Genomic DNA, 20,016 nt, shown 5'->3' with positions numbered 1-20,016 from the left:
AATATAGTCTGGCCCCCCACAAGGTCTGAGGGGCAGTGGCCCGGCCCCCTGCTGAAAAAGTTTGCTGACCCCTGGGCCAGCTGCAGGTCAGGAGCCTGGGCTGGGCTGGCTTTACAAACAACCACAGTGAACTACAGTTTATAGCTTCCACTTCCGAGGGACCTCGAGTCTCGACATGTATTTAAAAAACTACCAAGTTTCAATGTCGACATAACTGCTTAAAAAATAAAAGAAAGCAGACTCTAAAACAGCTATAATTGTTCTGATACAACTTTTCTTATGAAAACAGGCTTGTTGCAAAATATGGACCGTGTCCAGAGGAGGGCAACCAAAATGGTCAAAGGCCTGGAAACGATGCCTTATGAGGCACGGCTAAGGGAGCTGGGCATGTTTAGCCTGAAGAAGAGGAGGTTAAGGGGTGATATGATAGCCATGTTCAAATATATAAAAGGATGTCACATAGAGGAGGGAGAAAGGTTGTTTTCTGCTGCTCCAGAGAAGCGGACACGGAGCAATGGATCCAAACTACAAGAAAGAAGATTCCACCTAAACATTAGGAAGAACTTCCTGACAGTAAGAGCTGTTCGACAGTGGAATTTGCTGCCAAGGAGTGTGGTGGAGTCTCCTTCTTTGGAGGTCTTTAAGCAGAGGCTTGACAACCATATGTCAGGAGTGCTCTGATGGTGTTTCCTGCTTGGCAGGGGGTTGGACTCGATGGCCCTTGTGGTCTCTTCCAACTCTAGGATTCTATGATTCTATTCTATATGTCATACCCTCCAACATTTCTCTGATGACAATAGGGATACCCTATTCCGTAACAATAGTTATTATAATCAAAATATTATTTATACCCCACCTATCTAACTGGGTTGCCCCAGCAACTCTGGGTGGCTTCCAGCATGCAGTATATAAAAACATTTTTAAAAATTAAATCTTTCCCTATACAGGGCTGACTTCAGTTGTCTTCTAAAGGTGGTATAGCCACTTATCTCCTTAGCTTGGGAGTCGCATAATTCCATACCCTCCAAAATTTCTCTGAAGAAAATAGGGACGTCCTAAGGAAAAGTGAGGGACGTGGGTGGCGCTGTGGGTTAAACCACAGAGCCTAGGACTTGCCGATCAGAAGGTCGGCGGTTCGAATCCCCACGACAGGGTGAGCTCCCGTTGCTCGGTCCCTGCTCCTGCCAACCTAGCAGTTCGAAAGCACGTCAAAGTGCAAGTAGATAAATAGGTACCGCTCCAGTGGGAAGGTAAACGGCGTTTCTGTGCGCTGCTCTGGTTCGCCAGAAGCAGCTTAGTCATGCTGGCCACATGATCTGGAAGCTGTATGCCGGCTCCCTTGGCCAATAAAGCGAGATGAGAGCCGCAACCCCACAGTCGGCCACGACTGGACTTCATGGTCAGGGGTCCCTTTACCTTTACCTTTAAGGAAAAGTGGGACATTCTGGGATCAAATCAGAAACCGGGACATCTTCTGTTAATCTGCCCCTGGAAAACAGGGACACTAGGAGGGTCTGCAGTAAACTACAGTTTATGGCCTCCATATATGGGGGCCTCAAGTCTCGACGCATACTAAAAAACTACTAAATTTCAAATTCGACACAACTGCTTAAAAAAAAAAGTAAACGGCTCTAAAACAGACATTGTTGCTCTGAGACAATATTTCGTCTGCAAACAGGCTTGTTGCAAAATATATGTTTCATTTAGATGGTTTGCTTTTAGTTGGTTTTTTGTATCAGTATATTTGCAGAAGGAAAAGTTTATTTTACATTTCCATTGTTGTCCTTGATGTTAGAATAATTTTTTGGTAATGCTATGAGGCCTCGGTATGTCTCAATCTGGCCCTGGGCCTTGGTTTAGAGGAGAATGAGTTCTGTGGGCCTGGTGTTTCTTAGAACCCTTTTGGATGTTGTTCTGTATCAACATATCTTCACAGTTGAATGAATGAAACGTTATTGTTTAAAGCCATCCACCACCACAATATAAATACAGCAAACAATCATTCTTGACATATTCCACAGATGACAGATATACAAAAGAAAACAGAAAAGTAATACTCTGCCCTCCCATATGAATCACACATTATCCCTCCACAATAAGCTATAGAAGTGTTAAAAATACAACGAGCATGTTGTATTCTCAGATGTTCCTTGTGCATGAAGTGAAAATGGGAACTGGAGTGAGTGTGACCATGTCAAAATAAAAAAGCAACTGAAGACACAGGAAACTTCCGGTTGTGCTGCACTTGACAATTGTAAGGTCTCAGCCAAATCAGCCTCATACCAGCAAGCCTACAGGGCTGTCCACAGAAGAATATCATTCCATTTTAATTCACTAACCTACCTGGAAAAATGAAAATGAAATGTCAGCCCACTGCTTCTCGGGAGTGGTTTACAAATTGCTGTTAAAATGTGAAAAAGTGGGAGTTATCCTCCCCTCTGGCCAGAGCAGCCCTATGCGCTGTGCTGTGCTCTGTGACTCCTCTGGGCATTCTTTCTTATTGAAAGGAGGCAAGCAAGCCTGTAGCATTAATTTGCGCAAGGAAGCAACAGGCAGCTCTTTCTATAGAGGGCTAATTCTGAGTCTCTGTATGGGGAGTTGGTGAACGCTCCTATCACACCTGCTAGGAATTACCCATTGAATCAGAGGCTGATTAGAAGGAGCTGATGGCTGAGAAATAAACCACGCACGATTGCAGCAGGCAGCCCTCCTCTGTGGGTGGGCACTCGCAGGAGTCTTTTTAAGTATTTTATTTCTGTTTATTTTTTTGTGGCACACTTACACGCCCGGCACTCAGTTTGGGACTTACTAGAGTAAGCGCATATCCACCCACCACGTCGAAGTGACGTCTTTATGTTGCATTTGCTCAGTGGTTGCTGAAATCAGCTGGATACGGGAAAGGGCCTTGTGCTGGAACAGTTGCTGGTTGACAGGAACCAACATATTCTCTATCAATAAAACTAGAGGGGTTTTGATTTGCAGAAGGGAATTGCCCAATAGCACAGACCCTGTGGGAGCCAGCAGCTGTGTCAGATTTCTTTACTGCTGCATCCCAGACCTATTTAGACTATTTTCCTAAGCCTAGGAGAAGAGTACATAACTAAACTGAAGTTGCCTGCTATGTTGTAGCAGGAGAAGTAGAAATGGAGGGACCGGTTGGAAGGCCAGAAGGTGAAATGGGGGTTGCCAACAAAGCAGGGGCAATAAGTATCCAGAGTGCCCGTTTCTGAATTTACAAAATTGTAGGCCCCAGAACTATCTCCGTGATTGCATAGGGCATTTCTCTTTTGAAGCCAGGTATTATTTCACTGAAGTTCATGTGCAGTGTTATTCCCTATATTTCACATTAGCAACTGCGGCAATGAGAACGATTTGTGACAGCTCTGCAGTGTAGTCCACTGAAGATTGCAGGTTGGGGCAAAAGGGCTGTGTGGATTAGCCTAAGGGGGAGAAAATGGCTTACAACAAACCTACAATTATTATTATACCTCGGTAGCAGTTTGCAGCGTAGCCCACTGTTATTGTTACACTATTGCTGGTTGTGGGGCTGTGCTGAGAGACAGTACAGTGGTACCTCAGGTTAAGTACTTAATTCGTTCCGGAGGTCTGTTCTTAACCTGAAACTGTTCTTAACCTGAAGCACCACTTTAGCTAATGGGGCCTCCTGCTGCTGCCACGCCGCTGGAGCATGATTTCTGTTCTTATCCTGAAACAAAGTTCTTAACCTGAAGCACTATTTCTGGGTTAGCAGAGTCTGTAACCTGTAGTGTATGTAACCTGAAGCGTATGTAACCTGAGGTACCACTGTAGTTTATAACAGCTCTGCAGTGTAGCCCACAGTTAATGTTACAGGTCAGAGCTGGAACTGAGGCTGGTTTCGATTCTTAAGTCAAACATCCTCCATATTTATCTATTTTAGATATTTATATTCTACTGAATATTCATAATGTCTAAAATGTCCTGTAGTTTGCAGCAATCTGGTTAAATTGTCCCCTCAGTTTTTCTTCCCAGTCTAAGGGCTCGTTCACACTTCTGCTTGTTCCATGCCTAGAAAGCAGGAGTCCTAGAGGTTTTCCGCTTGCCCCATGCTTTCTTGGCATGGATCCGAGCAGTTTTGCATTTGCCCCACAGCTTTCCCCTGGAAAAAACACGCTTTACCACTGAATCAGAACAAATGGCAATTCAAGGAAAACTCAGTTGCCATTTGGTCTGATTCAGCAGTAAACTTCAGGTTTTCCTGAGGAAAGTGGCAAGGTAGTTGGAGGTGTGGCGAAGCCCTCAGTTTCATGCAGAAGCACTGTGCTGAGTTGATCTGCTTGCAGACAGGTTAAAGGTGAAGGTAGGGATGCAGGTGGCGCTGTGGGTTAAACCACGGAGCCTAGGACTTGCCGATCAGAAGGTCGGTGGTTCGAATCCCTGCGATGGGGTGAGCTCCTGTTGCTCAGTCCCTGCTCCTGCCAACCTAGCAGTTCGAAAGCATGTCAAAGTGCAAGTAGATAAATAGGTACCGCTCTGGCAGGAAGGTAAATGGCGTTTCTGATTACACTTCTAAATATTCCAAACAAAACCCCTTTCCTCCACACAAACTAAGATCCCAGTCTGAAAGAGTAGTGACTCCAATTTTTGCTGCTACCTGTTCCTTTTTGGGGAGGGTACCCATTGTCCATATGCAGGCACATTAAAATGTTGACTTCCTCAATTGTTTTCTCCAGGCAGCTCTCCACTCCACATTGGTGAAGGTGTTGTTTTTTTAAAAAAAGTTGTATTCCAAACCATAAATTCGAAGTATGCATCTCTCTTCTGTTTTCACATCTCTGTGAGCCAGGCACAGCCTTCTGGGACAGCGAGCACAGCACCAATCAGATCCTGTGAAGGCACCAGAAAGCGAAGCCAACTTGGCCATTTTTGGCTGGGGAGGTGGGGGGGAAGCCCAGCAGCAAAGAAAACTGTTCACCTAATTCGCAAAGCTATAAATAAGTAAGCAAGCAAGTTGGCTGGGCCAGGAAAAAATGACCTTGCCCTCTGCTTTTGTTTTTGGCTAAGCAGCCCGCAAACCTTGACGCAAGACTGGCCCTGCAGTCAGATCAGTTGAATTGCCCCCTGCAACTACCTAGGGTAGTGCAATAAAGAATAGCTAAAACTTGCACGTCTATCACAGGTGCTTCCAGGAAGCCCGCAAATACAACATGAAGTTACTGCCAGCACTCTTGCTTGCCAGTCTACATGATAACAGGTATTCGGAACAAGCTCTCGCTGAACCTGAACATTGCATCAAACCTTCACTGCAGAAGGGGGAGTTTCAGGAAGTTTTGCTTGCCAATTCAGAGTGCTTCTGGGGCAAGAAAAGCTGCACCAGCTGAAATTCTCTCTTCTGCTCAGCCATTAAAGGCACAAGGACCCAATCTTCTCTTGCTTTTGATGACGTTAGTTACTTAACTTGGTGTGCTCCTTAACTCCCATATCTATGGATGTATTCACAATAACAGATTGCTGCTGGAACTGCTGTGCAGTCCTGCTGCTCTAAGGCTTTTGCTTGGCCAGTGGCAGTTTGGTGTACAATGGTTGCATGACCCAGCAGCAGTTGCATGCTGTTTTCCTTGGACTGCTTGAATAGTTCAGGAGTAGTATATAACTCCTGTTTTGCTGGGAAGAAATAGCTGTGCGATTCCCTGCTGCCATGCCATCACCTATTGCAGTACCTATTGCCAGGGGCAATGGAAGATCGTACCTGGGATCGAAACAGGGAGAGAGAACAATAATGTGCTCCTCACTGAAGCAGGGTGGATAAAAATCTGTTAAAAATTACAATGAGAGAAGAGACAGTGGAAGAGGATTGGAAAAAGTTTAAAGACTATTTACAAAAACACTATAAATTGTATGAATGTTAAGAAAGTGTACGAAAGAAAACAACATGGCATCAGTAATTTAGTTGAAAGATATATGACAATAAGTGGAATATAAGGATAAAGATGAAACTCGAAGTAATGTTATGTCTAAATTAAGCAGTTAAGTATTTGATAAAAATATTCAAAGTTTGAGACATAATGTTTGAGAATTGGAAATAAGAAATGAAACAAGGTAATAAATTGCTGTGTATAACTTTATTACGGAGAACGCAGGAAAGGGAGATGTGAGGAAGTCCAAATAGTTATGAAAAAAGACTTATGAACGGTTATGATTTTTTCATTCTATGTCTATGTTTCTGTTTTTTTATGGTTTTTTCTGTTTGTTACTTTTTGGTGAAGGTATTGTATATGTCTGGTGATATTCTTTGTTTAAAATTTGTAATAAAATATTATTATAAAAAATTACAATGATCAGATTTTTAAAAACTAAACCTGAGAGGTTTAAATCCCACCCCACCCCAGTTTAAAGGTGGCATTTAACCCAGTTGTATTAACAATGCAATCAAATTCATTGCACTGGGAGAGGCCGTCAATACCATATAACACTGGTCCTGAAAGACCTACATTGGCTCCCAGTACATTTCCGAGCACAATTCAAAGAGTTGGTGCTGACCTTGAAAGCCCTAAGTGGCCTCGGCCCAGTATACTTGAAGGAGCGTCTCCACCTCCATTGTTCAGCCTGGACACTGAGGTCCAGCACCAAGGGCCCTCTAGCCGATTCCCTCACTGCGAGAAGTGAGGTTACAGGGAACCAGGCAGAGGGCCTTCTCAGTAGTGGCGCCCGCCCTGTGGAACACCCTCCCGTCAGATGTCAAGGAAATAAACAACTATCTGACTTTTAAAAGACATCTGAAGGCAGCCCTGTTTAGGGAAGTTTTGAATGTTTGATGTTTTATCATGTTTTTAATATTCTGTTGGGAGATGCCCAGAGTGGCTGGGGAAACTCAGCCAGAAGGGCGGGGTATAAATAATGTTGTTGTTGTTGTTGTTGTTATTTGTTTGTTGTTATTCGTGTCTACTCAGACATATGTACCACTGAACTGAGCTGGGCTTTCTCCCAGGTCGGTGGCCATAGGACTGCAACCTGAATATCTCTTTGCGATAACGACCTCATTTAAAAAGAAACCTGACTTTAACACAAGCCAGCGTGTTAAGCAGAGCAATCCGTACTGGGGCAGAGAACAGAGGGATGGGCTAGAGCGGAACAGTGAATCCACTGTCTGCTGCCCTACTGGCTTGTGCTGGTCAGGACAGTCTATGCCAGCTCCAGGCTGGTGGTGGCGGTCCTGAAGATCAGGCCCCTCAGGGGGATTCCCATGGCTTTAGATTTCTTGGATCCCCACCCTGAAAGGAACATTGGAGCCTTCTGCTGGCTACTGCTTTCCATCCATCTGGGTGGTACTGACATCACCACCACAGGGGAGGTCAGTGGAGAGGCAGCTATGTGTCGTCCAGCCCCAGCCACATCAACATGGAGGGCGTGCATGCATGTGTGCTACAATTGCACCGAAAGTCTGCCTTTAAAAACCAAACCCATGTGTACGATGGCCAGATGCATTGTTCAGAAGAGGGGGAGCTTCAGCAGTTGTAACATACATGACAGCTATTAAAGGTGAAGGAATCCTATCAGCTTTTGCATCTGGCTGCCCTAGAGACAGGTAAACAGAAATCCATTCATTTTCACCATTGCTCATATTGTCTCTAATCAATCAATCAATCAATCAGTCCAAAGGTGTTTGTTTATGTGCCTAGATTGTATAAAGGTTTTATTCTGTGTTAAACCAATTCATTTTTATTATCATGGTAGTTGTATAGTAATTATTATGGTAATATACATAGCCTTGTTCAGGTAGTATAACTTGCACAATAGAAAAAAAATTGTTTTAAATCAGTTGTTCAAATTGATACATTTTTCTTGGTAATTACAGCATGGATCAAAATCACATTTATTTAACTCATCCACCCTGCGCTGATACGATAGGGCAAACAGCGCAGTATTAAAGTGTTTTGCTGTGGGATTTATTTCTTGAGGACTATCGCTTGAAAAGTTAGTTGTAAATGCGCTTCAATAATAAGGGTGTTTAAAAGTGATAAAAACACATTTTTCTATCCTTTTAGTGGATGGTTAACAAGCAATGGAGGTTGGTTTTTGTCCTTGCTTGTGAATTCAAAGTAACTAGGGTGCAGCAGTGAATTAAAAAGAGCCCACAGTGTTCTTTTGCATTGCCCCTGCTGTCCTTGCATGTGGGTTTCCCCTCCGCTCTGACTTTGCTGATGCTCCTCTGTCTGTTCCTTTCCGATCCCAGCTTAGGCCTCTCTCGAGCGTTTAGCAGGCCTGCTGGATAGCATAGCAGTTTTGCAATATGAATACCCCACCCAGAATTGTCCCAGTGGGCAGGGCAGACTCGGTGACTTCAGCAGCACTTAGCAAATGAATGATGGGAACGGAGCGTCTCCATGCGCGGCCAAACACATGTGCATCTTGTCTAGCCCCACACATGCCCCGGAGCAGAGAAATGACTTTGAATGCTCAACAACCCAGTATTTTAGACTCCTTCCCCTCCTCCTGCAGTCACAAGACCTTGACAGCGGCCTGAGGAACGGGTAATGTTCTGAGACGCCACAAGGATCTCTGCGAAGAGAGTTGAGCCGCTGTGGCTTGCTCTAGGAAGCAGCTCGGAAAGATAGAAGAAATAATACTTAGTTGCTCCTCACGCGTGGAAAAAGGAAATGAAGTATGGAAGGATATGGATAAGGTTGCCAAGGTATATATACCAGACCCTGCTTTTGTATCATTAACAGCAGCTTGATCTGCAGACATTGGCAGGTTCTAATATTTATCACCGTCCTGTAAAAAGAAGCAGCTGCTTATTTCTGCAGAACAAGCTTCTGCTAAAGGTGCAGGGAACAGGCCAAGCCAGTTTTTTTTTCCTGGCCAGTTGGCAACTTTAGTCTTCAAGGGACTTTCCACATTATTTTTTTAAAAGATTTTATTCAAAAGGCATAAGGGCATATCTTCATTCCAAACATTCTTCGGTTTCCATGCAACTTTAACTATCTTAGCTTTCCCTAAAGGATCCTGGAAATTGTTGTTTGGTGGTGTTCTGAGAATACTGTTGTCCGTAACCCTATTTCATAGAAGTACAATTCCTAGGATTGACTGGCAAGAGGAAATGAGTGTTGAATTCACTTGTATGAACCCCAGTTTACTGCCAAAAGCGTCATAACACATTCTTTTTTTTAAAAAGGGGGCTGGAAAAGGTTTGCAGAAGAGCTTTTTTTTTTTAAGAAAAGATCAAAATGGTATGGGCAGGAGGGGATGTGTGGCTTATGCTGAATTTTGTAAATGGGACATTCAGATACTGTAAGCAATTTTAAAAATAAACTTTATCAGTGTTTTCCTCAAATCTGGATTAAATGGGGGGAATGCAGGCTGGCATTTTGATGTCAATGATGTGTGGTTGCTGTGAAAAATTTGCTTGCCTGAGGAGTACCCATCTCACAATAAAAACCCACCTGGAAGCACCTTTGGTATCAGGGAATAATGCTGTACATAGCAATCACCATTAAGAATGGACGTGCTAACTAAAATAAGTATTAGATTTTTGGAGCAATAGTAAAAAAAAACAAATTGTTGTTCAGGGTACTGAGAAAGTCTTTTGTTAGTTAAAGAAAAGGATTGTCTACAAACCCCCCGAGATGAGAATGTTCCAACTAAATTTGCTTGTTGACTGGCGTGATTGTGACATCAAAGGTGGCTTGGCCAATGGTAGAGAGGCAGCTTCCCCTTCCTTTTTGTGCTCTCTTCTCTGATGGTGGCAGTGTTGGGGGGCTTTTGTTGCATTCAGGGGTTAAGATCCATTGGGAGGGTGGAACTTCTGATCATCCTGGATGAGGAAACCTCTTTACTTCTCCCCATCAGGGGACTGAAGGCAAATGATCAGGGACCTCTTTTGGCCAGGAAGGGTGGTATGAGGGAGAAGGACTCAAAGCTCCCTGAAGCAAACTTGGCATAGGCCACCCTGATCTCACAAATGCATGTCGGTTGGTTGATTTTAAAGTAGGGGTGGAAGAAGAGAGGAAATGATGGTTATCTTTGTCCCAAAAACCTCTTTATCTGACGCTGTCCAAGACTGGCTGCACCTCAGAGAGCTTATGCAAAAAGGAGACAATTGAGCCTTCTGTCTTCTACCAACTCCCTCTCTCTGCAAGGCATTCTGCACATGTATCTCACAGTTGCAGCTCGCTTTTTTATATACCCTAGGAAGTTGAGGAGGAAGTGAAAGAAAGAGCTGAGTGGGGGTGATTTGGGTTCCACGTTGCTCCTTCCATGTCCTTGGAAGTCTAGTCCTATTAGCAAGTTTACGATATGCTGCCCTAAATCTTTTTGACCTTTCCCCGCAATTCATCTGCACCTTCCCGCAGTCCCAGACCCTCATTTTGTTCTCTTCCTTTGCCCTGCAGCCTTATGTCTCAGTGGCCCAGCAGATGGCACCCCCAAGTCCCAGTGGCAGCAGCAACAACAACAGCAGCAGCAGCAGCAGCGGGCCAGGCGGCGGAGGCGGCGGAGGGGACCAGCTGAGCAAAACAAATCTCTACATCCGGGGCCTGCACCCGGGTACCACAGACCAGGACCTTGTCAAGCTGTGCCAACCGTAAGTTACTGGGATGAAGAGACCCGGGAGGGCGGTGTCATGCTGTAAACGGAAGCTGAAAAGAACCGGGTCAATAATTTATTGCCCTCCCAACCGTCTCCATGGCAACCTCTCCCCAACCCGAGTGAAAACCCTAGTCTTAGTGAAGATGCTTTCATCAGCCCCTCTAAGGTCAGGGTTCTCAAATGGAGGCATTAGCATTTAAGCCGCCCAAAACGTATTCCCTGCAAGACAGACATCGGCAGTAAACGGCTTTCAGAGATTCCTCCTATGCTTACAAGGGGTGGGGGCTACTAAGTTAGATCCAGTGGGACCTCATGGGCCAACAGGAGGGATTTTAGGAGAAGCAACAAGGACAAGAGATCCAGTAATATCACTGCAACTGACAGCATGCTGCATAGCTCAGCTGGTTAGAGCGTGGTGCTGATAACGCCAGGATTGCAGGATCAGTCCCCGTAAGGGACAGCTGCATCTTCCTGCATTACAGGGGATCGGACTAGATCATCCTCAGGGTCCCTTCCAGTTCTTCAATTCTATGATTCTGTGTGGATTAGGAGGAGAAAGGATTGAAAGGATCGATACTTAGGGGTTGGGGGTTGGTTGTGGCCAAAGGAGGTTGCTATAGGGAAATCCGCTAAATCAGTAAGGAAGCCTTAGTTGCAGTAGGCCAGGGCAGGCCAGATCCAGGTCATGCTTGCTTATTAGAGCAAACAAAGAATTAGAGCAATTCTGCTGCTGCCTACAGATCTCCTGTTGCCTTTTTGTGTGTGTGTTCTCTTCTGGTTTATTTTCCCTCTTGACTCTCTGCACCTTTGCCTCGCCTCTTCCTACCAACTAAACTGGAGCCAAGTCATCAGTGGATAGGTTGGCTGGCACTTTGCCTCCTGGCCCATTGAAGGCGCTCCATGTGGAGAGGTCATGGGGCTAGAAGAAGCACAAACTGATATCGTCCGTGCCGTTTGCACCTTTCCAATGAGGCCCAGTCCTTAAATGTGAGGATGGCAAACAGGCAGCACGGAATCTGTATCCTCACCTCCAATCCAGGTTTTACAGGCCCCACCAACCCATCGTGAAGGGGAGCACCTCCATGCACAACAAGCTATTTTAACTACGATTATATATTTATTTAGGACGCGGGTGGCACTGTGGTCTAAACCATTGAGCCTAGGGCTTGCCGATCAGAAGGTCGGCAGTTTGAATCCACACGACCGGGTGAGCTCCCGTTGTTCGGTTCCTGCTCCTGCCCACCTTGCAGTTCGAAAGCTCGTCAAGTGCAAGTAGATAAATAGGTACCGCTCTGGCGGGAAGGTAAACAGCGTTTCCGTGCGCTGCTCTGGTTCGCCAGAAGCGGCCTAGTCATGCTGGCCACATGACCCGGAAGCTGTATGCCAGCTCTCTCGGCCAGTAAAGCGAGATGAGCGCCGCAACCCCAGAGTCGGTCACAACTGGACCTAACAGTCAGGGGTCCCTTTACCTTTATAACAAAGCCACTCCCTTGCCCCCAACACCCCAAAATCAGATTTACTGTGGAAAGGAAAATGCCAGGATAACGCACTGGAAAGTGCACTATAGCAATTACTTGATGCAGTGTCACATAGCCTCCCAGCAAACTCTATGCAAGCAAATCAGGATGAATGCTCAATAAGCAGGTTGGCTGGAAGCAACCCATATTTGATACCCTGCAACCCTTGTGGCATAACATGCCTCCTAGTGAGCGCGATTGAGGGAGCCAGGGCTGTGTGACTTCAGCAGGCTACGTGCAGACGCCGCGGGGAGGGGGTTGCACTCAAGACGTCAGCACGCCCCGCTGATGTGTTGTGCACATGCCCCCTGGTTTGCGGTGTGACACAAACACACCTCTTGGAGTGTGCACATGGCTGCCAGGAAATTTTGAGGGAGACCAGCCCCTTCCTTGAAATCTTTTTTGGGGCCCTGCCAGATGGGACGCCTGCCTGCCAGTGGTGACCTAAGGGCAATCTTCTTACCCATCACCAATGCTCCAAGGACATGTTGTTGTTTCGTTGTTTAGTCGTGTCCGACTCTTGGTGACCCCCTGGACCAGAGCACGTCAGGCACTCCTGTCTTCCACTGCCTCCCGCAGTTTGGTCAAACTCATGCTGGTAGCTTCGAGAACACTATCCAACCATCTCGTCCTCTGTCATCCCCTCCTTGTGCCCTCCATCTTTCCCAACATCAGGGTCTTTTCCAGGGAGTCTTCTATTCTCATGAGGTGGCCAAAGTATTGGAGCCTCAGCTTCAGGATCTGTCCTTCCAGTGAGCACTCAGGGCTGATTTCCTTCAGAATGGAGAGGTTTGATCTTCTTGCAGTCCATGGGACTCTCAAGAGTCTCCTCCAGCACCATAATTCAAAAGCATCAATTCTTCGGTGATCAGCCTTCTTTATGGTCCAGCTCTCACTTCCATGCATCACTACTGGGAAAACCATAGCTGGAACTAGACAGACCTTTGTTGGCAAGGTCTCTGCTTTATAAGATGCTGTCTAGGTTTGTCACTGCTTTCCTCCCAAGAAGCAGGCGTCTTTTAATTTCGTGACTGCTGTCACCATCTGCAGTGATCATGGAGCCCAAGAAAGTAAAATCTCTCACTGCCTCCATTTCTTCCCCTTCTATTTGCCAGGAGGTGATGGGACCAGTGGCCATGATCTTTGTTTTTTTCACGTTGAGCTTCAGACCATATTTTGCGCTCTCCTCTTTCACCCTCATTAAAAGGTTCTTTAATTCCTCCTCACTTTCATAAATAAGCCCAATAACAGCTACAGCAGTTCCAGTTGTTCCAGCTTTGTTGTCTTGTTTTGGGGGCTCAGCAGTAGTCTGTCTAATACCCTAACTCTGAATGGCAAGAAATGTCATTTCTTTGGCTTCCCCCTGATCTCATGAGTGGCCATGTGAAGATAGCTGTACCCCAAGTAAAGATTATTGCAAGGGATTTTGGGAGGCGGTGGCAATTAGGGGGCCTACTAGTGTGCGCATTCACCCAGAGAGTACTGCAGTTATGTATTGACATAGAGACGCCTGTGTATTTATGTTCTCTGCCATAGCTTGCCCGATCCCACTTCTCCTTGCCTGGAGAAGACTGAAATAGGCTAGAGTGCTTAAAGCTAAGTGGCTAGGAGGGGCGGGCAGGGGGCTGTTCCTCTCTTACCTCAGCTCACCCCAGCCTGGAATGCTGGATCTGCCCCCAAAGCCACACTTGACAAACACGCCTCCTTCAAAACCAGGAATCTGCCCGGGCTGAGTGTGAGGGAAGGGATCTCTGCAAGCTGCTTGTGAGCAGGGGGCGGGGAGGAGACGGGGAAGGGAATGGGGCCCAGAAGTCGAATGCTGGTAGTGGCTTGGAGCTGAGGATTGTGGGTTGCATTCCTGGTTTTGCCACTGCCTTGCATCACTTGCGTGCAGTGCCCCTGCCGCCTCTCGGTTCCCACATCTGCACAGCAGCAGCCTCCGCCACCACCGCCCTCCCCGAGCCTGAGATCTCATCGCTGCAACCACAGCATTCATCCTGCTCTTGAAACCCTGCAGCTGGATTCCCCTGTGTGCTGGCTGGGAGGCGCCAGAACTTGGCTGTTCTTGGCGCCGGTCGGATTTCCTGGGCTTGTCCTTTCCTGGGCAGGAAATCCTGCTCAGGGTGAGCAGGAAGCATTGGTGGGGGGGCAGTTTGGGGTTGGAGGGGGCAGCTGGGATGGACTCTGAAGGGTTCATTGTTGGGGGGAGGGGAAGGAGTATCGGACTCTGTTGCCTGTTTTGAGAAAGGCCGGCCGGTTATTGGCGGCTGCATTCACACCGGGTTTTTGCAATAGGTTGGAGATGTTTAAGCGCTGCAATCCTGTATACATTAAGCTGGGAGTAGCACTTTCTAAATAAGTGCTTTGTGTCTGTAAGGCAGCGACCCAGGGAGAATCTCCTGCTGAAGTCAGTGGAAATTACTTCTCAATAACCATGCCTGAGACTGGACTGCTCCCTCACTTCACATAACAGTAGTTGGAAGGAATGCTTCTCTTTGGGAGGAGGGGTCAAGAGGTTCAAAACTTTTCTGGCTAGAGAGGAGTCAACCCCAGCATTGTTAAAGACAATTTTCAATAGAATCATAGAATCATAGAGTTGGAAGAGACCACAAGGGCCATCGAGTCCAACCCCCTGCCAAGCAGGAAACACCATCAGAGCACTCCTGACATATGGTTGTCAAGCCTCTGCTTAAAGACCTCCAAAGTAGGAGACTCCACCACACTCCTTGGCAGCAAATTCCACTGTCAAACAGCTCTTACTGTCAGGAAGTTCTTCCTAATGTTTAGGTGGAATCTTCTTTCTTATAGTTTGGATCCATTGCTATGTGTCCGCTTCTCTGGAGCAGCAGAAAACAACCTTTCTCCCTCCTCTATGTGACATCCTTTTATATATTTGAACATGGCTATCATATCACCCCTTAACCTCCTCTTCTCCAGGCAATAGCTCCGGGGCTTTCTTATTCTTGCCTTGGGGCATGCTGGGAGGATGGGCAACCCATTTAAGGGCACTTTTAATGTTCTGGTTATTTTAAAGCAGATCGCTATAAAGGCAATTTGCATGTTTGCACTGGATATACATAAGAGCTACAATCTGAACTCTGTGTGTTCTAAATGTCTGCGATCATATCATGTAACAGTGGGTTTTTTAATATCTGGTGAGGGATTTTAAAAAACCGGAACCCCCCCCCCATACTTCTACACCAAGGAAAGTCCAATTTTAAAACCTTGAGTTTTGTTAATTTGCATACATTGATTGCTTCGCATAATTTATTCTGCTTTGGCTGGCAACTGTGTTAGGTGTTCCACATCACTCCTTGTTCCTCCATCGTAGCAGGCAGAAAAGCAGAATAAATTATGCAAGGTAATCATAATTAAGACGCTTGAATTTGGCATTTCCTGGTCTAGAAGTCTCCTTCTCCCTGTTGCCACCTGTTTGCTGGGCACGGCTTGCGCTGTGTTGTCACTGGTAACCTGCCTCAAAGTTATCCATCACCACCTTTAGGGCTTACCCTGGCTTAGCCCTACTCCCTTCGTGTGGTGTGCCAGGGTAATGAGTCCACCACCTGACAGCGACATATCTTTCCTAATCAGCACCTGTAACATTTTAAGGGGAACTCCCTGGCACATACCCATTACACGTTTACAGACTTCAGACTTTGGGAGTCTTCACCAGGAGACATATGACCAGCCAGTAGGCCTGGGTGATATATCACTATATCGCCCAGGACCGGTATGTGGGGGCAGGCCGCAATGACAGCTTCACTCAGCGGTATTTTGCTGGCGAAACCATCACCGCTCTTGAGTCCCTCTGTCTCCAGCACCCAGCGAGCTGAGGGAGAGACAAACTAGCTAGCTGCTGGAGACAGAGGGACTGCTTGCATGCCAGTAGGAGGGGGTTTGGGGCTGGGAAGTGCGAAGCCCGCCCTTCCCAGCTGAGAGCAGTTTGACCCCACCTGGCTGCCTTCTCCAGGAGGTGTGCTGCGCCTTTCCTCCCAGAAAGATGTAGCCCACCCTCCCGGTGGATGGCAGCGGTGTAGGGGCTCTTTGGTGCTGCTGGCAGGCCCAGCGCTCGCCAGCAGCCTCCAGCAGCCCTTCTCCGCAAGGTGTGGATAGGGTGGCTTTGTACCCCGCGCCTTGTGGACTTCGCCCGGGAGGGCGGGCTGCGTCATTCCTCCTGGGATGAACCACACACACACACACCCCACCAGAGGAAAGAGACAGTGCACCCTCACGGGCGAAGGCAATCAAATGCACGGAGCCTGACAGGTTCCGTATGCTTGGCTACTGCCACTTGGTCCATCTTTGGGGTGTGGGGAGCAAGTGGGCAAGGTAGCTCGCCCGCCCCCCATGCCAGCAAAGGCAAAGGGATCTTGGCCGAGGAGCCCAAGGTCCTTGCTGCTCCAGCGTGAGCAGCAGGGGCCTCAGGCCTCACTCAGCTGGGGACAGGAGCAGGAGCCTTTCCGCCCCCCAGCTGAGCAGCAGGCTGGGGCCAGCTGTATTGGCCACAGCCCACAAGGCGCTGGGGTGAAAGCGCTTCAGCACCCACAATGAGAGCTGCGGCAGGTTCACCCGGTATCTCGCCGGCTGGAGCTAATGCAGCTTTTTTCAACATTGGGGTATTTTGTGTTTGGCTGGTGATACACTGCAATGTTGAAAACCCAACGTCGCCCAGCCCCGCTAGCCAGCAGCAAACCTACCTGCCATGTAAAGTGACATTTGGCCCATAGTCAGGCCTCTGTCCAGGAGTTGTTGCTTGCCTGACACTTTTCCTGCCCTGAACCACACCTTCAGCAGTTGCACAATAGGAATTCTAGTGATGGGGGAAAGCATCGCCTACTGAATGTATTAATGTTCTTTGGATTTCTAGAAGAGGGCAAGGCCTTACCCAGTAGAGACATGATTTCTAGCCCGGATTTTGAGGCCTGTTTAGAAATGTAGCACTCTCTCGGATTTCTCCCCAGGGGATTGCTCAGGCCTGCACAAACCACTAGACGCTTGGAGCTTATTGGACTGCTCAGCAGGGAAGGAAGGAAGGATGTGGCATATTTTGGGATGTTGGTTATGAACAGCAACGGCATTAATTCCACCATGTTCCTTTGTGCCCCACAGATATGGCAAAATTGTCTCCACCAAGGCCATCCTGGACAAAACGACCAACAAATGCAAAGGCAAGTGCAGATTGGTGGGGCGGTGCGCTGCCAACTGGGTGAGGGGGGCACAGTGCTGCAGTGTTGAGAAGGAAAGGGCATATGGGGCTGGAATCGCAGCTCGGGGCAGATGGGGTTTTGCTTGTGGTTTTGAAGAGGGAGAGCTAAGAGGCCGGAGTGCTTCACTGCATCCTTTACCCGATTGCATCGAGCAGTTCTGGGACAGAGCCTTCTCCCCAAGAAGATACCTTTCCCTGCACAAGTTCACTCAATCTCAAGGGCTGCGGGTTTGGCAGGGAGGGGGCTCATAACTCTGGAAAGGAAAGAGGGGCAAGGGCGAGGAAAGGATGAGAATTCGATTCCGGAGCCAAGTTTCTGGGGGAAGATTGGCTCTGTCTGGGAGGTGGGGCTGGGTTATCTGTGCGAGAGGGAGGTGCCAGTGGGGGGGGGATTGGAATTCCTGACATGCCAGACATTGCTGAGGGATGGGATGGGATGGGGGGGGGAGGAGGGAGCAGCATCCACTCAGAACAGAGGCTTGGAGAGGGGAAGGGGAATCGCTCTGCAGTCTTCCTGACAGTGAGAGGCAGGCTCTCCCTCCCTCGCTTTCCTGCCAATGTTTGCTAGCTAGCCAGGTAACACAAGCTCAGCATTGCCCGCTCAGAATGCATCTGTGGCATGCTGGAGGGTGTGGCGCTGCAAGGTAATGAAAAGTGTGCGCATGTGCGCATGGTGGGGGGAAGGTCAGGGAAAGGGGTCTACTGCGCCATAAACATTGGGGGGGGGCTCTAGGCCATGCTAACTAGTAGAAAGCTGAGTGGTTCTCTGCACAGGCCGTTTCTCCACCTTCGAAGCAAGGTACGCAAGGCCTGCCCTCTTATTTCCATCTCCTTGATTTCTGCAGGCTATGGCTTTGTGGATTTTGACAGCCCCACAGCGGCCCAGAAGGCAGTGACTGCACTCAAAGCCAGTGGGGTTCAGGCCCAGATGGCCAAGGTAAGACTTGTGCCCCAGCACCTATGGGGGAAGATACCAATCCTTCCTTCTCCAGGAGGGAAGACAGGAGGGCAGCCTCTAGGCTGCAGTTCAAATCCCAGGCCAGCTCCCTACATAATGCAGAAAACATACACAATACAAGCATGTTTTTAAAAACATCTGTGTACACAACTGTTTGGCAACTGTGATTGGGGCAGGCTTCCCCGCTTGCATATATATATGGGATTTTCAAATGAATTGTCCACACTGTGTAGCGTCGTAATACTTGCATGCATACATGCAACAGACATAGCTGTCTTGTCTGCTGCCTTAGCCACACTTCTTCTTCTCCCGGGCCTAGAAAGCATGGGTCCAAGTGGTTTTCCACTTGTCCCACATTTTCTAGGCACAGGTCCAGGCTGTTTTGCAACTTTCCCCTGGGAAACATGCTCTTTGCAGCTGAATCGGAACAAACCTGCATTATTCCTACATTGCAGGGGTTGGACTAGATGGCCTTTGGGTTACCTTCCAACTCTACAATTCTATGATTCTATGAAATAGCAACCAGATTGCCGTTTATAGTGGTAAAGAGTGGGTTTTCCCGGAGAAAGTAGCAGGCCAAACAGAGCTTCGGGCGAGCGCTAACTCTCTGTATGAAATCATGGGTCCCCTCTGATACTCATAAATCCTAAGCCTAAGCTGCCCTGTAATATCCCAGTACAGTGGTACCTCAGGTAACAAATGCTTCAGGTTACAAACACTTCAGGTTACAGACTCTGCTAACCTGGAAGTAGTAGCTTGGGTTAAGAACTTTATTTCAAGATGAGAAGAGAAATTGCGCAGCGGCGGCACAGCAGCAGTGGGAGGCGCCATTAGCTAAAATGGTGCTTCAGGTTAAGAACAGTTTCAGGTTAAGAACGGACCTCCGGAACAAATTAAGTTCGTACCCGGGGGTACCACTGTAGTGTGTTTCTTGACAGGGCTCTCCAGGGTGCAGATTGTGATCACGGACCAAATTCTGTGCTTTGCCTCCTTCTTAGGCGTTGAGAGCCTTTGTGATATGACTGAGGTTGGGAAACGGCCAGTCTCGTGAACTGAGGCAGGCTGCGAATTTGGGAAGGGAAGGGGCGGCCTGAAAGGAACGAGTCCCCAGGGACGGGATGGACGATTGCTAGGCAACAGCCTGACTTTCTTGTTTCCATAGCAACAGGAGCAGGATCCCACCAACCTGTACCTGTCAAACCTGCCTCTGGGCATGGACGAGGCTGAATTGGAGTCGATGCTGAAGCCCTTTGGACAAGTCATCTCCACACGCATCCTTCGCGACGCCAGCGGTACCAGCCGGGGGGTCGGCTTTGCCAGGTCAGGAGGGCGGGCTTTCTCTGTCTACAGGCAGACTCCCTTGTGCTCCAGCCCTTGCTGGGGTCTGGCTTCTTAACTCCTGTGATCTCGCCTCACACAATGGCGGCAGCTTGCTCCCTGAGGCAGGCGTGTCTGTGCACCTTCCCATGCAGACATGTGCTCACTTGTCTCTGTCGCTGCACCGCTCTGCTTTCACAGAGACCCAGAAATCACTGGCCACACAGAGGCTAGCCCACACCTGGCCGAGTCTTGACCTAGACGCCTTTGTCCAAGCGTTTGTTTCCACAAGGGCTTTTGCCCAGGGACTTGCTAGGACAAACCCTCCCTTATGTATGGAAGGTTTGCAGATATGCTGAACAAACACACGCTCCCTCACCTGGGGGAATGTTTGCATTTCCACTTATACGATGTATGCCCTATTCCTAGGGCCTAGTGTGGATGGTTATTAT

The 20,016-nt window shown here is 47.9% G+C and overlaps 1 protein-coding gene across 2 annotated transcripts in view; it reads left to right on the top strand.

Moving 5' to 3' along the window:
* RBMS2 (RNA binding motif single stranded interacting protein 2) overlaps positions 1-20,016 on the top strand; it is a 77,778-nt gene that overhangs the window by 37,904 nt on the left and 19,858 nt on the right. Inside the window, exons 1-5 of one of the 2 annotated variants that reach the window (XM_081181466.1) lie at positions 9,584-9,838; positions 10,371-10,561; positions 17,193-17,251; positions 18,135-18,226; positions 19,410-19,567. In XM_081181466.1, coding sequence (XP_081037592.1) covers positions 9,719-9,838; positions 10,371-10,561; positions 17,193-17,251; positions 18,135-18,226; positions 19,410-19,567 — 620 coding nt within the window. In that variant the 5' untranslated portion in view covers positions 9,584-9,718. Of the gene's footprint in view, positions 1-9,583; positions 9,839-10,370; positions 10,562-17,192; positions 17,252-18,134; positions 18,227-19,409; positions 19,568-20,016 lie in introns of those variants that run through there. The other variant, XM_081181467.1, reaches the window with a different exon arrangement.

This window comes from Podarcis bocagei (genome assembly GCF_964188305.1).
Source record: "Podarcis bocagei genome assembly, chromosome: 2".
Taxonomy (NCBI): domain Eukaryota; kingdom Metazoa; phylum Chordata; class Lepidosauria; order Squamata; family Lacertidae; genus Podarcis; species Podarcis bocagei.
The sequence above is the reverse complement of the archived record's forward strand: the minus strand, read 5'-3'. Positions and strand labels throughout refer to the sequence as shown.